The sequence below is a fragment of the Sardina pilchardus genome, chromosome 5 (assembly GCF_963854185.1).
Source record: "Sardina pilchardus chromosome 5, fSarPil1.1, whole genome shotgun sequence".
In the NCBI taxonomy this organism is placed as follows: domain Eukaryota; kingdom Metazoa; phylum Chordata; class Actinopteri; order Clupeiformes; family Clupeidae; genus Sardina; species Sardina pilchardus.
The window spans coordinates 16,810,816-16,825,205 of NC_084998.1; the positions used below are offsets into that span (position 1 = coordinate 16,810,816).

Consider the following 14,390-nt stretch of genomic DNA (forward strand, 5'->3'; position numbering starts at 1 on the left):
TTTTTTTGTTGGCCATAATTCAATAGGCCTATTTTGAATAGCCTAGCTACACAAGGCCTAGGCCAAGTAGCCTATGGTCACTAGTCTGAAATCTGCATTATATCTAAGAGTGATTTGAGATGGTCTGTTCTTGTCTGTGTTGTTTCGGGTTGCCCACTGTCACCGTCTGGTGTTTGCAAATGGCACCAAACTTCGAAGGTTATGAGATTAGAATAAATCAATAAGTCGCATGTAAGGCTATGTGTGTATCAATGTAAAACAGTTAATGTTAATACTTGCACATGTTTTTTTGTAACGGATAGGCGTTTCCCCTGGTGTTTTAGTACAGCCAATAATGTGTTTAATTGGTGCATGTCCAATGGTTGCACACAAAAAGGAGGGGCCAGGTGGATTTGAAACAGAGCTGTCATCTAGGCCCACTTTGTTGCTCTAACACCCAAGGACCATGTGCACAGTAAGGATGGAAATGTACCTCTCTGACTGTAAGGTTTGGATACCATAATGATTGAAGATTATATTGAAGCCACTCTGACAGATTATGTGAACAGACTAAACAATGAGAAAGGGAATACCAAGAAAGTGAATGAGCCAAAGAAACAGAGGTATGTCTGAAAATGTTTTTGTAATGTATAAAATGTATATATATAGGCCTATATTAACACACACAAAGTGGCAATTAATGTTTAGCACAATGAGGGCGGGTTGAATACTTGTAATAATGTAATTGAAATGTTGTACACTTTTCATTTCTTAGTTGTACACTTTTCATTTCTGAGTTTTTGTTTTATATACATGTCAATGCACTACCAAGGTTGAATATCTTAGTTAGCCTACTAACAAAAGAATAATTTTATTCCAGTCTATATTATGGGTGCATCCTTGGAGATAGTTCACTTGTAAAGGCATGCTCTGTATCGTTTAATACAATCTGATCAAATATATATATATATATATTTAAATAAAAGACTAGGTTAAACTTTTTATTCCACATTATGTCGTTTTGAAAACATTTACCCATTCAGAATATGCATTCCTGTGGTTTGAATGAAAAGAGCAGGTTCTTATAATATCTCAGAGAGCCAGATCCCCTCAGTGAGTGGTAGATAAGATGGCGTGACGCAATCATGACGCTCCAGCCATCAATGACCGTCAGTCTTGCCATGCATTTAGGTACTTTGATGACGAGCCTAGATTTTTCTCACGTGAATCTCTGACGACTGGTGTGTTTGTTTTGGAACCCATTTTGCCCATCAAGCGGTTCTCCTTGAACTTGAGTATCCACATTTAACACATGCGCCTTCATTTCCTCTCACAGAAAGAAATAAAATGTGACTCTGCAGAGTGTGAACTAACTTGATTAATTTACTTCTTTTGATTACTTTGATGGAAGACATACAGATCTGTAGTCTTGTCAAGGATAACACAATAAAGCTATATAAATATATATGAGTTGGCATGCATATTATCATCAGTCTGTCAGTCAGTCAGCCAGCCATCAGTCATCACTCCACCAAACACTCCACCCACTCCACCCACCGCGCAAATCTCACTTTAAGTGGAGTTCAAAACTTGAGAGCCCTGCTTATTTCTATTGTGGTCATGAGTTTTTCTTGTTCAAATTGAATGGGTTTTGACAGCCTAAAGACTGTGGTATGTCAGAGTTCAAGGCAGAATTATGATTACTCTGTTAACCTTTCATAGACCAGCATGGAAAAGGGCCCAGTCTCGCATGGCAGCACGGGGTCGAAGGCAAAGAGAGAGGGAGCTCTTCAATGAGTTGGCAGACCTGCTTCCTTTACCCCTAAACACTGGAGCACAGTTGAACAAGGCCTGTATCATCAGACTTACAGTTGGCTACCTGCATGTGAGAGCCCTTCTGGATCCATCAACCTTCCAGCAAACGCAAAACACTGAGGCCATCATAGATGTAGCAAGACCACTCACACTCAAGTCCATTCACCCCGATTACAAGACAGGTAGGACTTGCTCCGATAATAACAGAGAGCTATTCAATAGCATTGCAACATTATGACACGTTTACATCTTTTATTGTTTTTAGCCATTCCGTCTATTTGTCTTGAGGAGCAACTTCTAGACTTAGCTCTAGGAGGATTTATGCTTGTGACCTTCCTTGACGGCCGAATTCTCTACACGACAGAGAACGTCAGCAAATACATTGGCATCAACCAGGTTCAGATCTGACTTTCTTTGCATAGTTTTTTTTTTAAGGTGATGTATTTTATTTATTATTTTGAATGTTGATAGATCAACCTTCATGAATGATGAATGATCCTTCATAAATATAGGTAGACCTTATTGGCCGAAGCATGTTTGACATCATGCACCCATGTGACCAGAAGGAGGTCAAGCAAGTTCTCGCAAAATTGGCCGGTAAATATGATTACACCCAGAATTTGACATTATTACAAAAACTCTCTCATATATTTTATGAAATATCACTAACTATGATATGATTCTGCTCACAGGAAGCGTAGGGAGGCAGAAGTGCAGCCTGTTCTGGAGAACTAAGAATACAGTAAGCTTAAGGGCGGTATCCTGGACGGTGAGTCCAACCACATACATATATTTATCTGCAGTATGTATTGGTATCTGTTCACATGTTATGCCAACTGCTCTATGTTATATTACTATGTATTTTGTGTACAGGTTCATCTAAAATGTTGACTGAATTAGGCTAGCTGATTAGAGCTCTTTTCAGGTCATTTCACAACATTTCTTTATAATAAATTCTTGTGTAAGGAATCTAGATTATGAGTTTAAGTTTTTCCATGATGATCAAATATTTTGAGATGCACCTGAATGTTGAGATTTTATGCTTGCTAAACACACAAATTGCCCATCTAGGACTAATAACCAATTGGACTTGAACTCTCTTTTGTGAATATCTAAGGCAGAGAGGTTAGGTCTCCGTTACCTTCACACCTCAGACTCTTCCCCTCTTGACCGCAGGTATTGCACTGCACTGGGGTTAAGGGGCCATCCCCTCCCCTGGCCCCCCATCGCCTTCTGCTGCTGTGTCGAACTCTACCTGTGCAAGGTCTACCTGCTGGTCTAAACCACAAGACTTTCCAGAGCATTCACAGCCCAGACATGAGATTAATTTCCTGTGACTCCAGGTTGGTGAATTTTCATTTGGCACTATTCTAGAATTAATCATATTTTTAACCACACTGAACAGTAATGATATGCCCTCCTGTACTTAGTTTATTATCTGTAATTGTATGCTTTTCTATATTTCAATATTTTGCTTTTATTTATGTAATTAAATTGCCTTTATGAAATGTGCAATATAAACTTGCCTTGTCATTCTGGTATGCAGAGTTTGGGAGCTGACTGGTTTCCAGGAAACAGAGCTCATTGGACAGTCCGTCTATAAATACTACCATACCTTAGACTGCTTGAAACTTATGCAGGCACATATTTGCTGTAAGTTTGATTTTTTAACATTAACTTTAGTTGTATTTATTTACATTTATGTAGAAGAATATTGTTCATTTATCAATGTGCTGTTATAGCATTCATTTTACTTACTGGAGTAAATGCATTGCAACATTAACATTGTTTTGAACAATGACTTTATAAGGTTTTGTGTTCATCCGTGTATGACAGTGCTTTCCAAAGGACGGATGGCCACTGGGAAGTACCGCTTGTACCACAAGTGCGGAGGATATGTTTGGGTTGAGACAGAAGCATCTGTGGTGTACAACAACCAAACCAGACAGCCACAGACCATCTTCTGTATCAATTATGTGCTAAGGTGAGAGACTGAAGCAAATATGTAAACAAGTAAATAGGCTACACAATATTAATTACACTTTCTAATTTTGGTTGACTGAATCTGAAATGTCTGAAACACTATACCGGCTTTATGATGGATCTCTATAATATTAATCGGCCTAGAAAATACAGTGTATGGGGACATGGAAAGTTGAACTTGCCACTTCCAAGTAACATGTGCATGTATTTTTGTCATTTGAATTTTCAAAGGTTTAAAATAAAGTAGAAATATCACAACAGCATATTTCTCCCCATTCACTTCCGTGACCACTTTTCCATGTTCCTACGCGCAAATTACATTTGAGGTATTCTTCAAATTTACAATGTGTTATCATTCATCAAGCTCAAGTTTGGTCAAGTTTTAAGTTCAGTATTTTCCATCAGATATTAAGTCAACAATAACTGTGTTACAGCTATACTTTCATTTCCTTACAGTGAGTGTGCAGCGATTTCTGTCATTTGCATTTTCAAAGGTTAAAAACAGAGAAATAATCATAAGAGCATATTCCTCTCCACTCTCATTTCTCTGACCACTTCTCTTCTGTGTGACCACAGCGATGCTGAGCTACCAGAGGTGGTGTTTTCTCTGGAGCAGATGGATTATTCCCTCAAGCCACACGGACTTTGCCCTGAAACGACGGTGTCTCCTCAACTGGCCCATACTGCTGGCCAGGACACAGCAATCCAAGCCAACGGATCAGCTCTGCTCTCCAGTAAGGGAATCAAACAGAACAAATGTAAATCACCTAAAATCTTGGCAGTGGTAAATAAATAAATAAATGTCTGTGGTGTACCATTTTCTGTAGACACTACTGGCCACACTTGGCTCCCTGACAGCCCTACAGTGTTCAACAAACATCTTTGTGAGAAAACACCAGTTTCTTATGTAAGTAGTTTTTGCTGTGTCTAGAAATTTGCTTCTTTCCACTGAAAATCCAGGTCTCTCATCATGTGTCTCATGATGACAAATGGAATGGGGACCTGGATTCTCTTGCCCCTTACATTCCAATGGACGGGGAGGACTCAATCCTTTTGCCTATACAGGACTATCCAATGCACTGTGGTCTGTCTGGGAATGGCCTGGATGTTCACCATTATCATGGGGGGAAACCACATGCTTCAGCATGTGTTTTGTGTTCTTCTAACCCTGCGGCAACCTACCACATAAGTCAGGGACAACCTCAGTGTCACTCATCCTGGACACAGAGGCACCAAATGCTCAAAACAGACAACACTCACAAGCGGAGGTACTTGTACTCTGCATAGTTCAAATAGTATCACACAATAGTATTGCATACAAAAATGATACCTTGTGTTTGCAAATGTATCTTTCTATAGATGTATTCACGCCTCAACAATGAGAGTGCAAATAATGTGAAGGGTTTCGGCAAAACGGAACTTGGAGTTGAAACAAAAACGACTCCTTCACAAATGTAAAAAAACTGAAATGTACTGAATGTATTTTGTGCAATATTTTATGTTGCCTGACTCTTTGATTCAAAATCACAAACAGCAGAGAGCTGTGGCCAGTCTGGGACTCTCTGAGGACTATTGTTCCACAGGAATCAAGCGCACCACAAGAACACATGCCACAAAATCCCCACAGAGTGGTGAGTCATTACGTGAACACAACAGCGCTGAATGTATTTATTTACTGCATGGATTTTTTTCAAGTCTTTCTGTTATTCTTTGTACAGAAAATTACATCAGTTCAGTCCTCGCAGTCCACGCAGTACAAACATCCTCCAAACAGCAGACAACCTACTTCACATCCCTACCCCACATGGCAGAGAATCAGAGGTACGGTAATTCATTTCAAATAAGGCAAAACGTCTAATGCAGCAGTTCCCAAACTTTTTTCCTCATGTACCACCTTCTACGACCCAACTCGGCTTGCGTACCCCCACCCTCGACACATTAAAAAGTAACACATTCTATTGACACATTCCAGGCATCATGTTTAAAAAGCTGCATTTTAAATGAAAACATAGCCTACTGTAGTGTAGTGAGTTTACAAATTATTTCCTTTAATGTCATGTTTCCATATCATTATATATAACCCAATTCAAATTATTTATTTAATCATAAATTAATTACAGAAAATTTGAAAAGTTCATTTTTAACACCTTGCCGCCTTAGAAGCAGCTTGCATACCGCTGGTGGTACGCGTACCACAGTTTGGGAATCCCTGGTCTAATGCATTGTTACAACTAATGGACTTGTTAACATGGGATCTGTCTGATCGTTCTATATCTATCAATTCTGTGCAGATCGAGAGATATACACTGGTGCTCATAACTCACCAACGTCAGTGCAGAGGCGTTCTGGACACATCAGGAACCTCCAAAGGCCTGGTAAGAGCACGGACTATGGCGAGGGACAAGTGGACTCATTTCCATTGAACCTGCCGGTGCTGAGCCATAGGGAATGTGAGGTTAATGTTCCTCTTGGGCCTGCCTTTTACCTGCTCAATGGTACAGAAATAGCTTCTGTTCTTGATCAGGCAACTACCAGTATCTCAATGGGATGAATGTGCAGTTATAAGAACACCAGATGTGTTCTCCTTAACAATATTGTGACAAGGCCATAATTTACTCAACTAGGCCTAATATATCTTTCATGTTTTCTGTGACCAAATCTTGCTGTGATGTACAATATATTATAGAAGATGCTTCACAAAAGGCTAGCCAGAAAGAAATGATCGGTATTGCAACGTGGTTTATTGTGAATTTACACTACACATAGTTATAAACACAGTCATTGTACACTCCCTAAATACAGGGAGCAGATAGCGTGTGTGTTACATGTAAACATTAAACACTCTTAAACATACATAACTCCTCCAAGCTATAACCCTACAACAAAATCCTTCAGCATAAAATAGGAACGTATTATTTATCACATTTAACTTAAAATGACATACTTTGATCATTCACAAAACCTGCATTTTAAAAAAGTGCTCAAGAATAAAGTAAACTACACCACCTTCTGTTCTGAATGTGGAACAGTGTCCATTCGTCAGGCTCAGAACTAGGACACTAGGACCCCTGTGCCTCCGCCCTTCGTTCCAGCACCTTCACTCTCCCCAATGGCGGCTGCTTTGTTTGATGCCTCTTCCTCTCCAACTATTCGAATGTTGAAGCGTTCCCGATACTCATTCAGCTCCTGCCCTTTCGCCTGCATCTGTGTGTTCAGCGATTCCACTATTTTGGAGATCTAGGCAGAGAGAAAGCCACAAACAAATGTCAATAGATGTAGAAAATATGTGCGAAACATAAAAAGCATTGTTTATGACCACATCCTCCAGAGAGCACACACCAGATGTCTAGACTATGAACATCAGGGCCACAATAACTAAGTCAAAGCTCCCTGATGACTCTTAATGTTTATTTGCAGACAGCAAATAAGTTAACCCTCAAATATGAAGGTAATCCCTTCATTTTCATTTTCTGTACAGGTCCTGTATATTTTCTGTAAATAAAAAATGAATGACCTGCCTGTTTTACATCAGCATTAAAATAATTATACAAAGTTGTGATCATTTACGTCTGTGGGAAAACATTTATGTGAGCTTGATGCAAATATTCATTAGATATTACATTTTAAATCAGAACACCTAAAACATCATTTGCATGCAGAAAATGTGTGGATAGAATTCTTTAAAAATCAACTGCTGAGGTATCAATCCCAATGAAGTAAGTGTTTTCTTATACTGATGCAAACTGATTTCTACATTGTGTGTGTGTGTGTGTGTGTGTGTGTGTGTGTGTGTGTGTGTGTGTGTGTGTGTGTGTGTGTGTGTGTGTGTGTGTGTGTGTGTGTTGACACTGAGGACAATACCTCAGATGATGTCTGCAGATTTGTTAAGGTAGGGCTACAATCATCTACAGGACTATGGTGCACTGTGACCCATCAGGCTACCTGTTCTTTATTGCTCTCAAGTGCAGGGAGGACCTCCTGCACCGTTCTTTCCACAAGGACACCTCCAATCAACCGGTAACACTTTCGAGTCGGATCTGCTTCTCTGAGAGCATCAATAACAAGACTGGTGGAAGGAGAAAGAAATCGCAAGTAACTTCAGTAATTTAAAGTGTAGGCTACACATAGCCTAAACACATGCTGTTCTCTAGGCTGCAATTCTAGGCCTGTAAATAAAACGTACAGGCAAGACAAATTGATTAGGTTATGGCACAATTAATCAATTCCAAAGCCATTCATCTGATGATGCAAAACAACACCTCTAATAGAAGCTGATGATTGACATGCTTGAGGGAGTAAGCGCTCTCAAAATTACCTGTGTTCATTGGTTTCCATCTCCAGTTCCGCTGCTTTTGTGGCCATGCTCCGTTGTTCCTGACGGAGTCGTTGAAAACCAGCCACTACCTGTCAAGGTAATAACAAGCTCATTGAAGAAAAAAGGAGTAACGAGGCATTCTATTGACATGTTGTTCTAAAGAGAACAAGACCGATCAGTCTCAATCTGCGACAGCTAAATCACCTCGAAATTCCTTGTATTTAATGCTAACAGGCAATATTTAGCCAAGGCATGTTATTATTAGACAATGTAGGCTACTTTATCCCAAGGCAAGGCAAGACACAATATGATGCTAAACTAGCGTTATCTGGCTAGACAGCAGTGGGATGCCACTGACATCAAGTGCTAAAAACGTGCAACCAACCTCGATAAGCAACTATTTATCAGTGCAAAAACACACACATCTCAGTTAATAAATTACCTGTTCAGCAGAGGTAGGGGATTGTTTCCCTTCAGAGTTGATAGCCTTGGTCCCTGCCATACTGTTATTACTGTTGTTGGTCTCTGCCATATTGGATGAGTAGGCTACTGGATTAGGGGAATAATCCAAGTGTTCAAAAACAGGGGTGAGTTGAGAACACATGAAAGGAAACACAGTCTACCCGGATTTCTGAATATTTTAGGCTACAATTTGAATTGTGAAATTGATTGTAGGCTAAACAATATGCAGCACCGCACATCTCAGATCAGACTGTCAGATAAGCTGTTCACAGTTCAGTTGTGTTTTATTAAGATATTGTACCATACTAATAATATTGCTAGCATTATTGTGAGTTTCAAAATTCCACAACTGAGTAGGCTAAACTATTTATTTTTATTTTTATTGACTTTTTTTTTTTTTTTTTACTGCTGGATGAGATTTAGATAGGCAGTGACCCTCCTTAGAGAAGCTGAGAATAAAATTGATGCCTATGCAAATGACTGTAGGCCTACAACTTGTAACCTGTAACTTGTGAAATCTGTTGGTAGAGGCCTAGCGTGCATAGGCTACACAAATCAGATATTATGTCAGAGACATCATTTTCCTTGTTTGTCAGTGTGGCATCAATTGGAGTTTGAAGTCTATATTCTATAGGTAAGAAGCATACATTGTGTTAGATGAAATGACCTCTCAGTGGTATAACCACACACATTTCAATATCTAAATAGCCTAAAGCCTGAAATGAGTTTATTTTACATTTTGATAGGAAGAGTAGCCTGAGTCATGTAGGCCTACCTGTTATTGCTCATGAGATGTTATGGCCAAGTATCACATGTGGACCATATCTTGCTTTAAGGGCGTGGAGACAGGAAGGATCTGCCCACTCACAGAACAACAACCATACGTTATTATTTCCTCTTCAACAACTATGCATGGGCAAGAATAATTATTAATGTCCCATTAAGCAAGAGTTGTTATTTATATCTTATCTTCACTTTATTAGTACCCCTTTAATTTCATTTTGCAGGGCTCCATGAAAGTCTGTTAGGTGGCCCTGCATGCATGCAAAAAAAAGTGGAAAGTGAAAAGGGTGATTTCTCCAGTTTCAGGAGTGCAGTGATGGGGATGACACTCGCTCTATTATGAGTCTGTTTACAATCAAATTGATGTTGAAGCTGTTATAGTAAGGCAAAAATAGTTGCGTAATGCTGCTTTTAAAGGCAAATCCATCCGTCACAAATATGATGGTGAAGTATGATGCATCACTCTAGAGAGTTGCCAGAGTCTACTGGCAGCCGGCGTTACGCCATCGAAGGCCATGCCAGCTCCTGGACCCCGCCGGCTTTACGCCACCGAAGCCATGCCAGCTCCCTGACCCAGCCGGCTCATAAAAATGTCAACTCCTTTTGATAATGAAACGGCAACCTCCTGCTGGCAGTAGCCCGGGAGCACTAAACAGAGTCAGCTGTTGGGGTATAGAAATTAAACATCTGAAGTAGACATATGACCACAGCAAAATGACCACAAATAAAACTTAAATAAGACGAATGGTTTGAGTAATATATCTATGGCAGTGTTTCATCACCGTGCCAAGTGAAATGACCTTTAGCGTTCACGTTTGCATTTTAGGTCAACCCGGGTGACCGACACCCATGCAAAACCTTTCAAACCAAACCATGATATAGCTCATGAGATAAGTCAATTCTGTGGTCTTTGATTTGCTGCGCATTGTATTTACACTGTGTCTGGCGTACCAAATTATCAAGTTACTATATATTTTCTCTGGTTTTGTTTATATCAAAAAACAACTGAAAGCAAAAAGAGATTGTATCAAGCATACATTACACCAGATTTAAGTCGACCTCTCTCATCTCAAAAATATATGGAACTCTTTTGAGAAAGTTTTCCAGATGGAACATTCAGTGTCATGCTTCACTGCTTCACATCACTGCATACATTCAGTGTGGTGTGACAAAATTCTTTCCACTCGCCTGTTAAAAGACTGACAAGAAAAACAAAAGACGTGTGTTTTCATTTTTTAACCAAATGTTATTTCTTTTTAAATCACAACAACTTTTTGATGACATTTTTTTCAGTGCTATGGGTGTGAAGCATGATATTTTAGTATAGGACTAGGACTATTTTGTTTGACTCACCATTACAACTTTAAACCCTTGACCCAAATAAGTGTTGCATGCATTACAGCCCAATAGCTGATAGAGGGCGCCAATACTCCATACACATTACAAGTTCCCTATGGAAGTGGCCAGTATAAGGACTGAATTAGAGAAGAAGATTATGAAGGTCTCACATTTGCTTTTTGTTTGAATTAATATCTTCTTCTCTGAACATGAAGACGTCATTGTGGCGCTTAGATAGACCTACTATTCTGCTGTAGATATTTTTGTTGTAGGTAGGATGCAGGGTAGGCCACATAGAAATAAACAACATGAGATACAAATACAATGTATTGTTTCAAAGTGATATTCTTACAAAAGTTTACTTCACAATAATCAGTCAATTTCTATTTAAACCACTACAACATGGGGGCTTTGGCTTTGTTGTCAATAGTCTGTCCAATGAGATGCAGAATCACTGATTTGGCGTCTGTACATTGTACAGAAAATATAGAATACAACCCATTTCAGACACACAAATGTACTTTTCCCTAATTAAACTAATGGCAAAGACAGCCTACAAGAACGGTAGCCAGGGCCATACCCTTTTCGTCTCCTCCACAGATTTCCACAGGATTTTTTTCGGGTGAGAAAGTGTCAGTGGAAAAAAGAAAGCACCATTTGTGAAACTGTTTGTGTAAACCCTGCATCTCCATCTTATCGAACTGTTTCTGTGCAAACACATCTCTCTCTCTTTTTCTCTCTCTCTCTATCTCTCTCTCTCTCTCTCTCTGGGCTATTTTCTGCTCAAGCCCGTGACTTGGCTGTGCTTGCTTCTGCGGGTTTCGAGGCGGTGAACCATCGGTAGCAGTCCGTCGTCCCTTTGCCGCGCGGCTCCACGGCACAGCTGGTGCAGTACACAATCCCCAACGCCAGCATCACCACGATGAAGACGCAGAGCGGCACCAGGAGCGCCACCAGCAGCCAGCTCTTGTCGTGCCTCCGCTTCCCCCCCTCGGGCCGTGGCTCCTCCCCGGCGGCGGACTCTGCTGCGTCTCGCGGCGGGGAGGGAGACGCCCCGGCTCCGTCGGCTGCCTCCTCGGACACCGGAACCGCACCTCCTTCCCTGATCCTGGACACCTTGTCTGGCAGCCCGTAGTCGATGGAGTCGCTCTCTGCAACCTGTAAAGGTGTGTCCAAAGTGGGGGCCTCCTCGAAGTCAAAGGAAGGAGTGAGGATTTCCTGATGTGTGGCATATGACGCCTGGGTTGGCGAGAGGTCCTCTGACGGGTTCTCTGTGAACCAGGCCAGGTCAGTGGGAAGCCACTCGAGATTAGGTAACTCGGTCAGCCACTCCAAAGGTGTGGAGTCGGTCAACCAGTCAGGCATTCTGGGAGACCAGGGCAGGTCGGGCGTCTCGGGGCCCATAGTGTTGGCCGGAGGTTCACTGGGCATCATTGTTGACGTCATTTCCGCATCCTCAGGCAATGGCCTGCAGCTGTAATAGTCATCCTCAAGTTCGTATCCCTCATCGCAGTGACAGTCGAAACCTCCCATGTAATTTCGGCATATTTGCTGACAGCTGTCCGAGTCTTGGCACTCGTCGATGTCTTGGCAGCGGACAGGATCCTCGGGCACCTTGGTGTAGCCGTCGGTACATTGGCACTCAAAAGATCCAGGTGTGTTTATGCACACCTGCTCGCAGCTGTCCTCCCTGCACTCGTCCACGTCAACGCACTCGCCGTTCTCGTCCGCCTCGTAGCCGTCCAGGCAGCGGCACTCGAACGTGCCCGGCGCGTTGACGCACACCTGGGGGCAGGGAGTCCGATCGCACTCGTCGATGTCCACGCAGCTCTTGCCGTCGGGCGCCAGCTGGTAGCCGTTGGAGCACGTGCAGCGGTGGCCGGTGGGCGTGGGCTCGCAGTGGAACTCGCACTGGTGGCCGGAGCAGGCGTCCATCGCCTGGCAGCTCTGGCCGTCCTCCCCCAGCTCGAACCCGGCGGAGCATGCGCAGTAGTAGTGGTCCTCCGTGTTCAGGCAAAGGTGCGCGCAGCCGCCGTTCTCCTCCTCGCACCAGTTCTTGGGGCCGTCGGAGCACAGCGGCGCGTCCCTCGACCATCCCACCGTGCCGTCCTCCCTCAGCATGCACAGGACGGACTGGTCCTCTTTGGTCCCCTCCGGGCAGGGCATGGTGGCCATAGATCCGAACGGGATGTGGGTCAGCAGGGTGCTGATGAGGTCGAACGGCGTGGTGTAGCGCACCGGCCCTCCGCCCTCCTGGTCCAGCACCGGGCACATGCCGCGGTAGGCGAAGCGGCACAGGAAGCCGTCCACGGCCAGCGCGCAGGAGCCGTCCAGCCACTTGAAGTTGTCCCGGTTGCTGCGGGACTTGTCGGCGGTGTTGTGCGTCATGACCACGCAGCGGGGCGCGGCGCAGGTGCTGGGCAGGTCGTCGCGCTGCCAGTTGGTGTACTCGGTGTCCTGGTCGCCCGTGATCCAGGTGAAGCCGCGCAGGGGCTTGGCGGACGAGCACTGGCGCGGCTGCCGCTGGAGGCCGATCCACAGGCGCATGCGGATGCGCGGCCCGCGCTTCTCCGTGGACGACAGCAGCTCGTGGATCAGCTCGGCCTCCTCGGCTTTCTTCACCGTGGCCAGGTTGCCTCCTTTCTCCCTGCAGGTCCGCCAGGAGTCCCGGAAGGTCTTGCGCTGGTAGTAGACGGCGTAGCAGCCCTCGTCGTTGCACAGAGCATCCTGCTCCTGGAGCTCCTGGCTCTGAGTCCCCAGCGGGCACCAGGTACTGACCAGTGCCAGCAGCAGCAGACAGGGGCACACCGGACAATGCATTCTCCTCTTTCCCATCGCAGCGTCCTTTCCGAATGGCCAAAATGTCCTGGCTGGTCCTCTGGGCTCTCCTCTCTCCTCTAGGCTCTCTAGCCTGTGGATTTTTCTTGTGGAGAGACAGGAGGTTCCTCCTCAGCAAAGTAGTCTAACAGCCGCGACCAATCCTCCCTGCAGCCGTCAGCACTGCTGCTGCACTGAGATGGAACTTTCCTCTGGTTCTCCTCCGGAGGAGAAAGGGAGACAGAGAGGGAGGGCACAGACGTTTGTTTTTGGAAGAGGGGGGCGGGTAATAACAGTGTGCGAGTCAAGGTTTTTTGGGGAAGGGGGGAGAATGGGGAGGACGGAGTGAGTGGGAGGGGGGGGGGGGGGGTCTGGGCCAGTGGTTTCCCCAGTGCCGTATGGTTTTCATAAGTCCATTTAAGGAAATAGCTTGTGACCCTGCCAAAGACTGCCCTCCCCCACACCACCAAGCCATGCTACCAACAGCATCCATACCACCAACACCAGAGCAGTGCTATCTGACTTCTGCATTACTTCTCTAAAGTGTGTAGGACTGTGTGTGTCTGTGTCTGTGTCTGTGTGAGTGTGTGTGGGTGGGTGGGTGTGTGTGCATGCATGTGTAAAACTAAAATGCAGACAATCCGTTTCAATTCCAAGCCAGGTAACAGTCACCCCCACAAAAACAGAGGGAGAGAGGTTGCATTCAGGAAAATGTGTTTTATACATTTAGAACAAAGGCAGCTTGGATACAGGGATACAGGGAATCAGGAGTAATAAAAACAGTCTGGTGCCTGCCATGGAAAAAGACTGAAAGAAATATGTGGTTTGGATTTCAAACTGACAGGAGAAAATGTAATTGGACACTGTAAGAGATACTGTTGGACGAGAGGTATTGGTT

The 14,390-nt window shown here is 43.7% G+C and overlaps 2 protein-coding genes across 3 annotated transcripts; one reads left to right on the forward strand and one right to left on the reverse strand.

The window, feature by feature from the left end:
- Positions 1-438: 438 nt before the first annotated feature.
- On the forward strand, positions 439-7,863 carry hif1al2 (hypoxia inducible factor 1 subunit alpha, like 2). 2 transcript variants are annotated; one of them, XM_062536692.1, is made up of 15 exons: positions 439-602; positions 1,702-1,976; positions 2,060-2,190; positions 2,307-2,391; positions 2,487-2,563; positions 2,971-3,137; positions 3,341-3,447; positions 3,631-3,778; positions 4,354-4,511; positions 4,605-4,684; positions 4,738-5,045; positions 5,312-5,408; positions 5,496-5,598; positions 6,069-6,152; positions 7,741-7,863. In XM_062536692.1, the coding sequence occupies exons 1-15, from the start codon at positions 502-504 to the stop codon at positions 7,824-7,826; spliced, it is 2,007 nt and encodes a 668-aa protein (XP_062392676.1). In that variant the 5' UTR covers positions 439-501; the 3' UTR covers positions 7,827-7,863. The 2 variants fall into 2 exon arrangements, with proteins under 2 accessions (XP_062392676.1, XP_062392677.1); XM_062536693.1 differs by lacking the exons at positions 4,738-5,045; positions 6,069-6,152; positions 7,741-7,863 and having other exon boundaries at positions 5,496-5,652.
- Positions 7,864-10,325: 2,462 nt separating this feature from the next.
- cd248b (CD248 molecule, endosialin b) lies at positions 10,326-13,695 on the reverse strand. Its single transcript, XM_062536691.1, has one exon. The coding sequence runs from the start codon at positions 13,508-13,510 to the stop codon at positions 11,459-11,461; it is 2,052 nt and encodes a 683-aa protein (XP_062392675.1). The 5' UTR covers positions 13,511-13,695; the 3' UTR covers positions 10,326-11,458.
- Between the last annotated feature and the right edge of the window lie 695 nt (positions 13,696-14,390).

Bases quoted from the DNA above. Each gene is read 5' to 3' on its own strand.
- hif1al2 (XM_062536692.1), top strand. From the start codon at position 502: ATGATTGAAGATTATATTGAAGCCACTCTGACAGATTATGTGAACAGA. The intron at 3,138-3,340 runs GTTGGTGAATTT...TCTGGTATGCAG, and splicing joins TTAATTTCCTGTGACTCCAG to AGTTTGGGAGCTGACTGGTT. The intron at 3,448-3,630 runs GTAAGTTTGATT...CGTGTATGACAG, and splicing joins TATGCAGGCACATATTTGCT to TGCTTTCCAAAGGACGGATG.
- cd248b (XM_062536691.1), bottom strand. From the start codon at position 13,510: ATGGGAAAGAGGAGAATGCATTGTCCGGTGTGCCCCTGTCTGCTGCTG.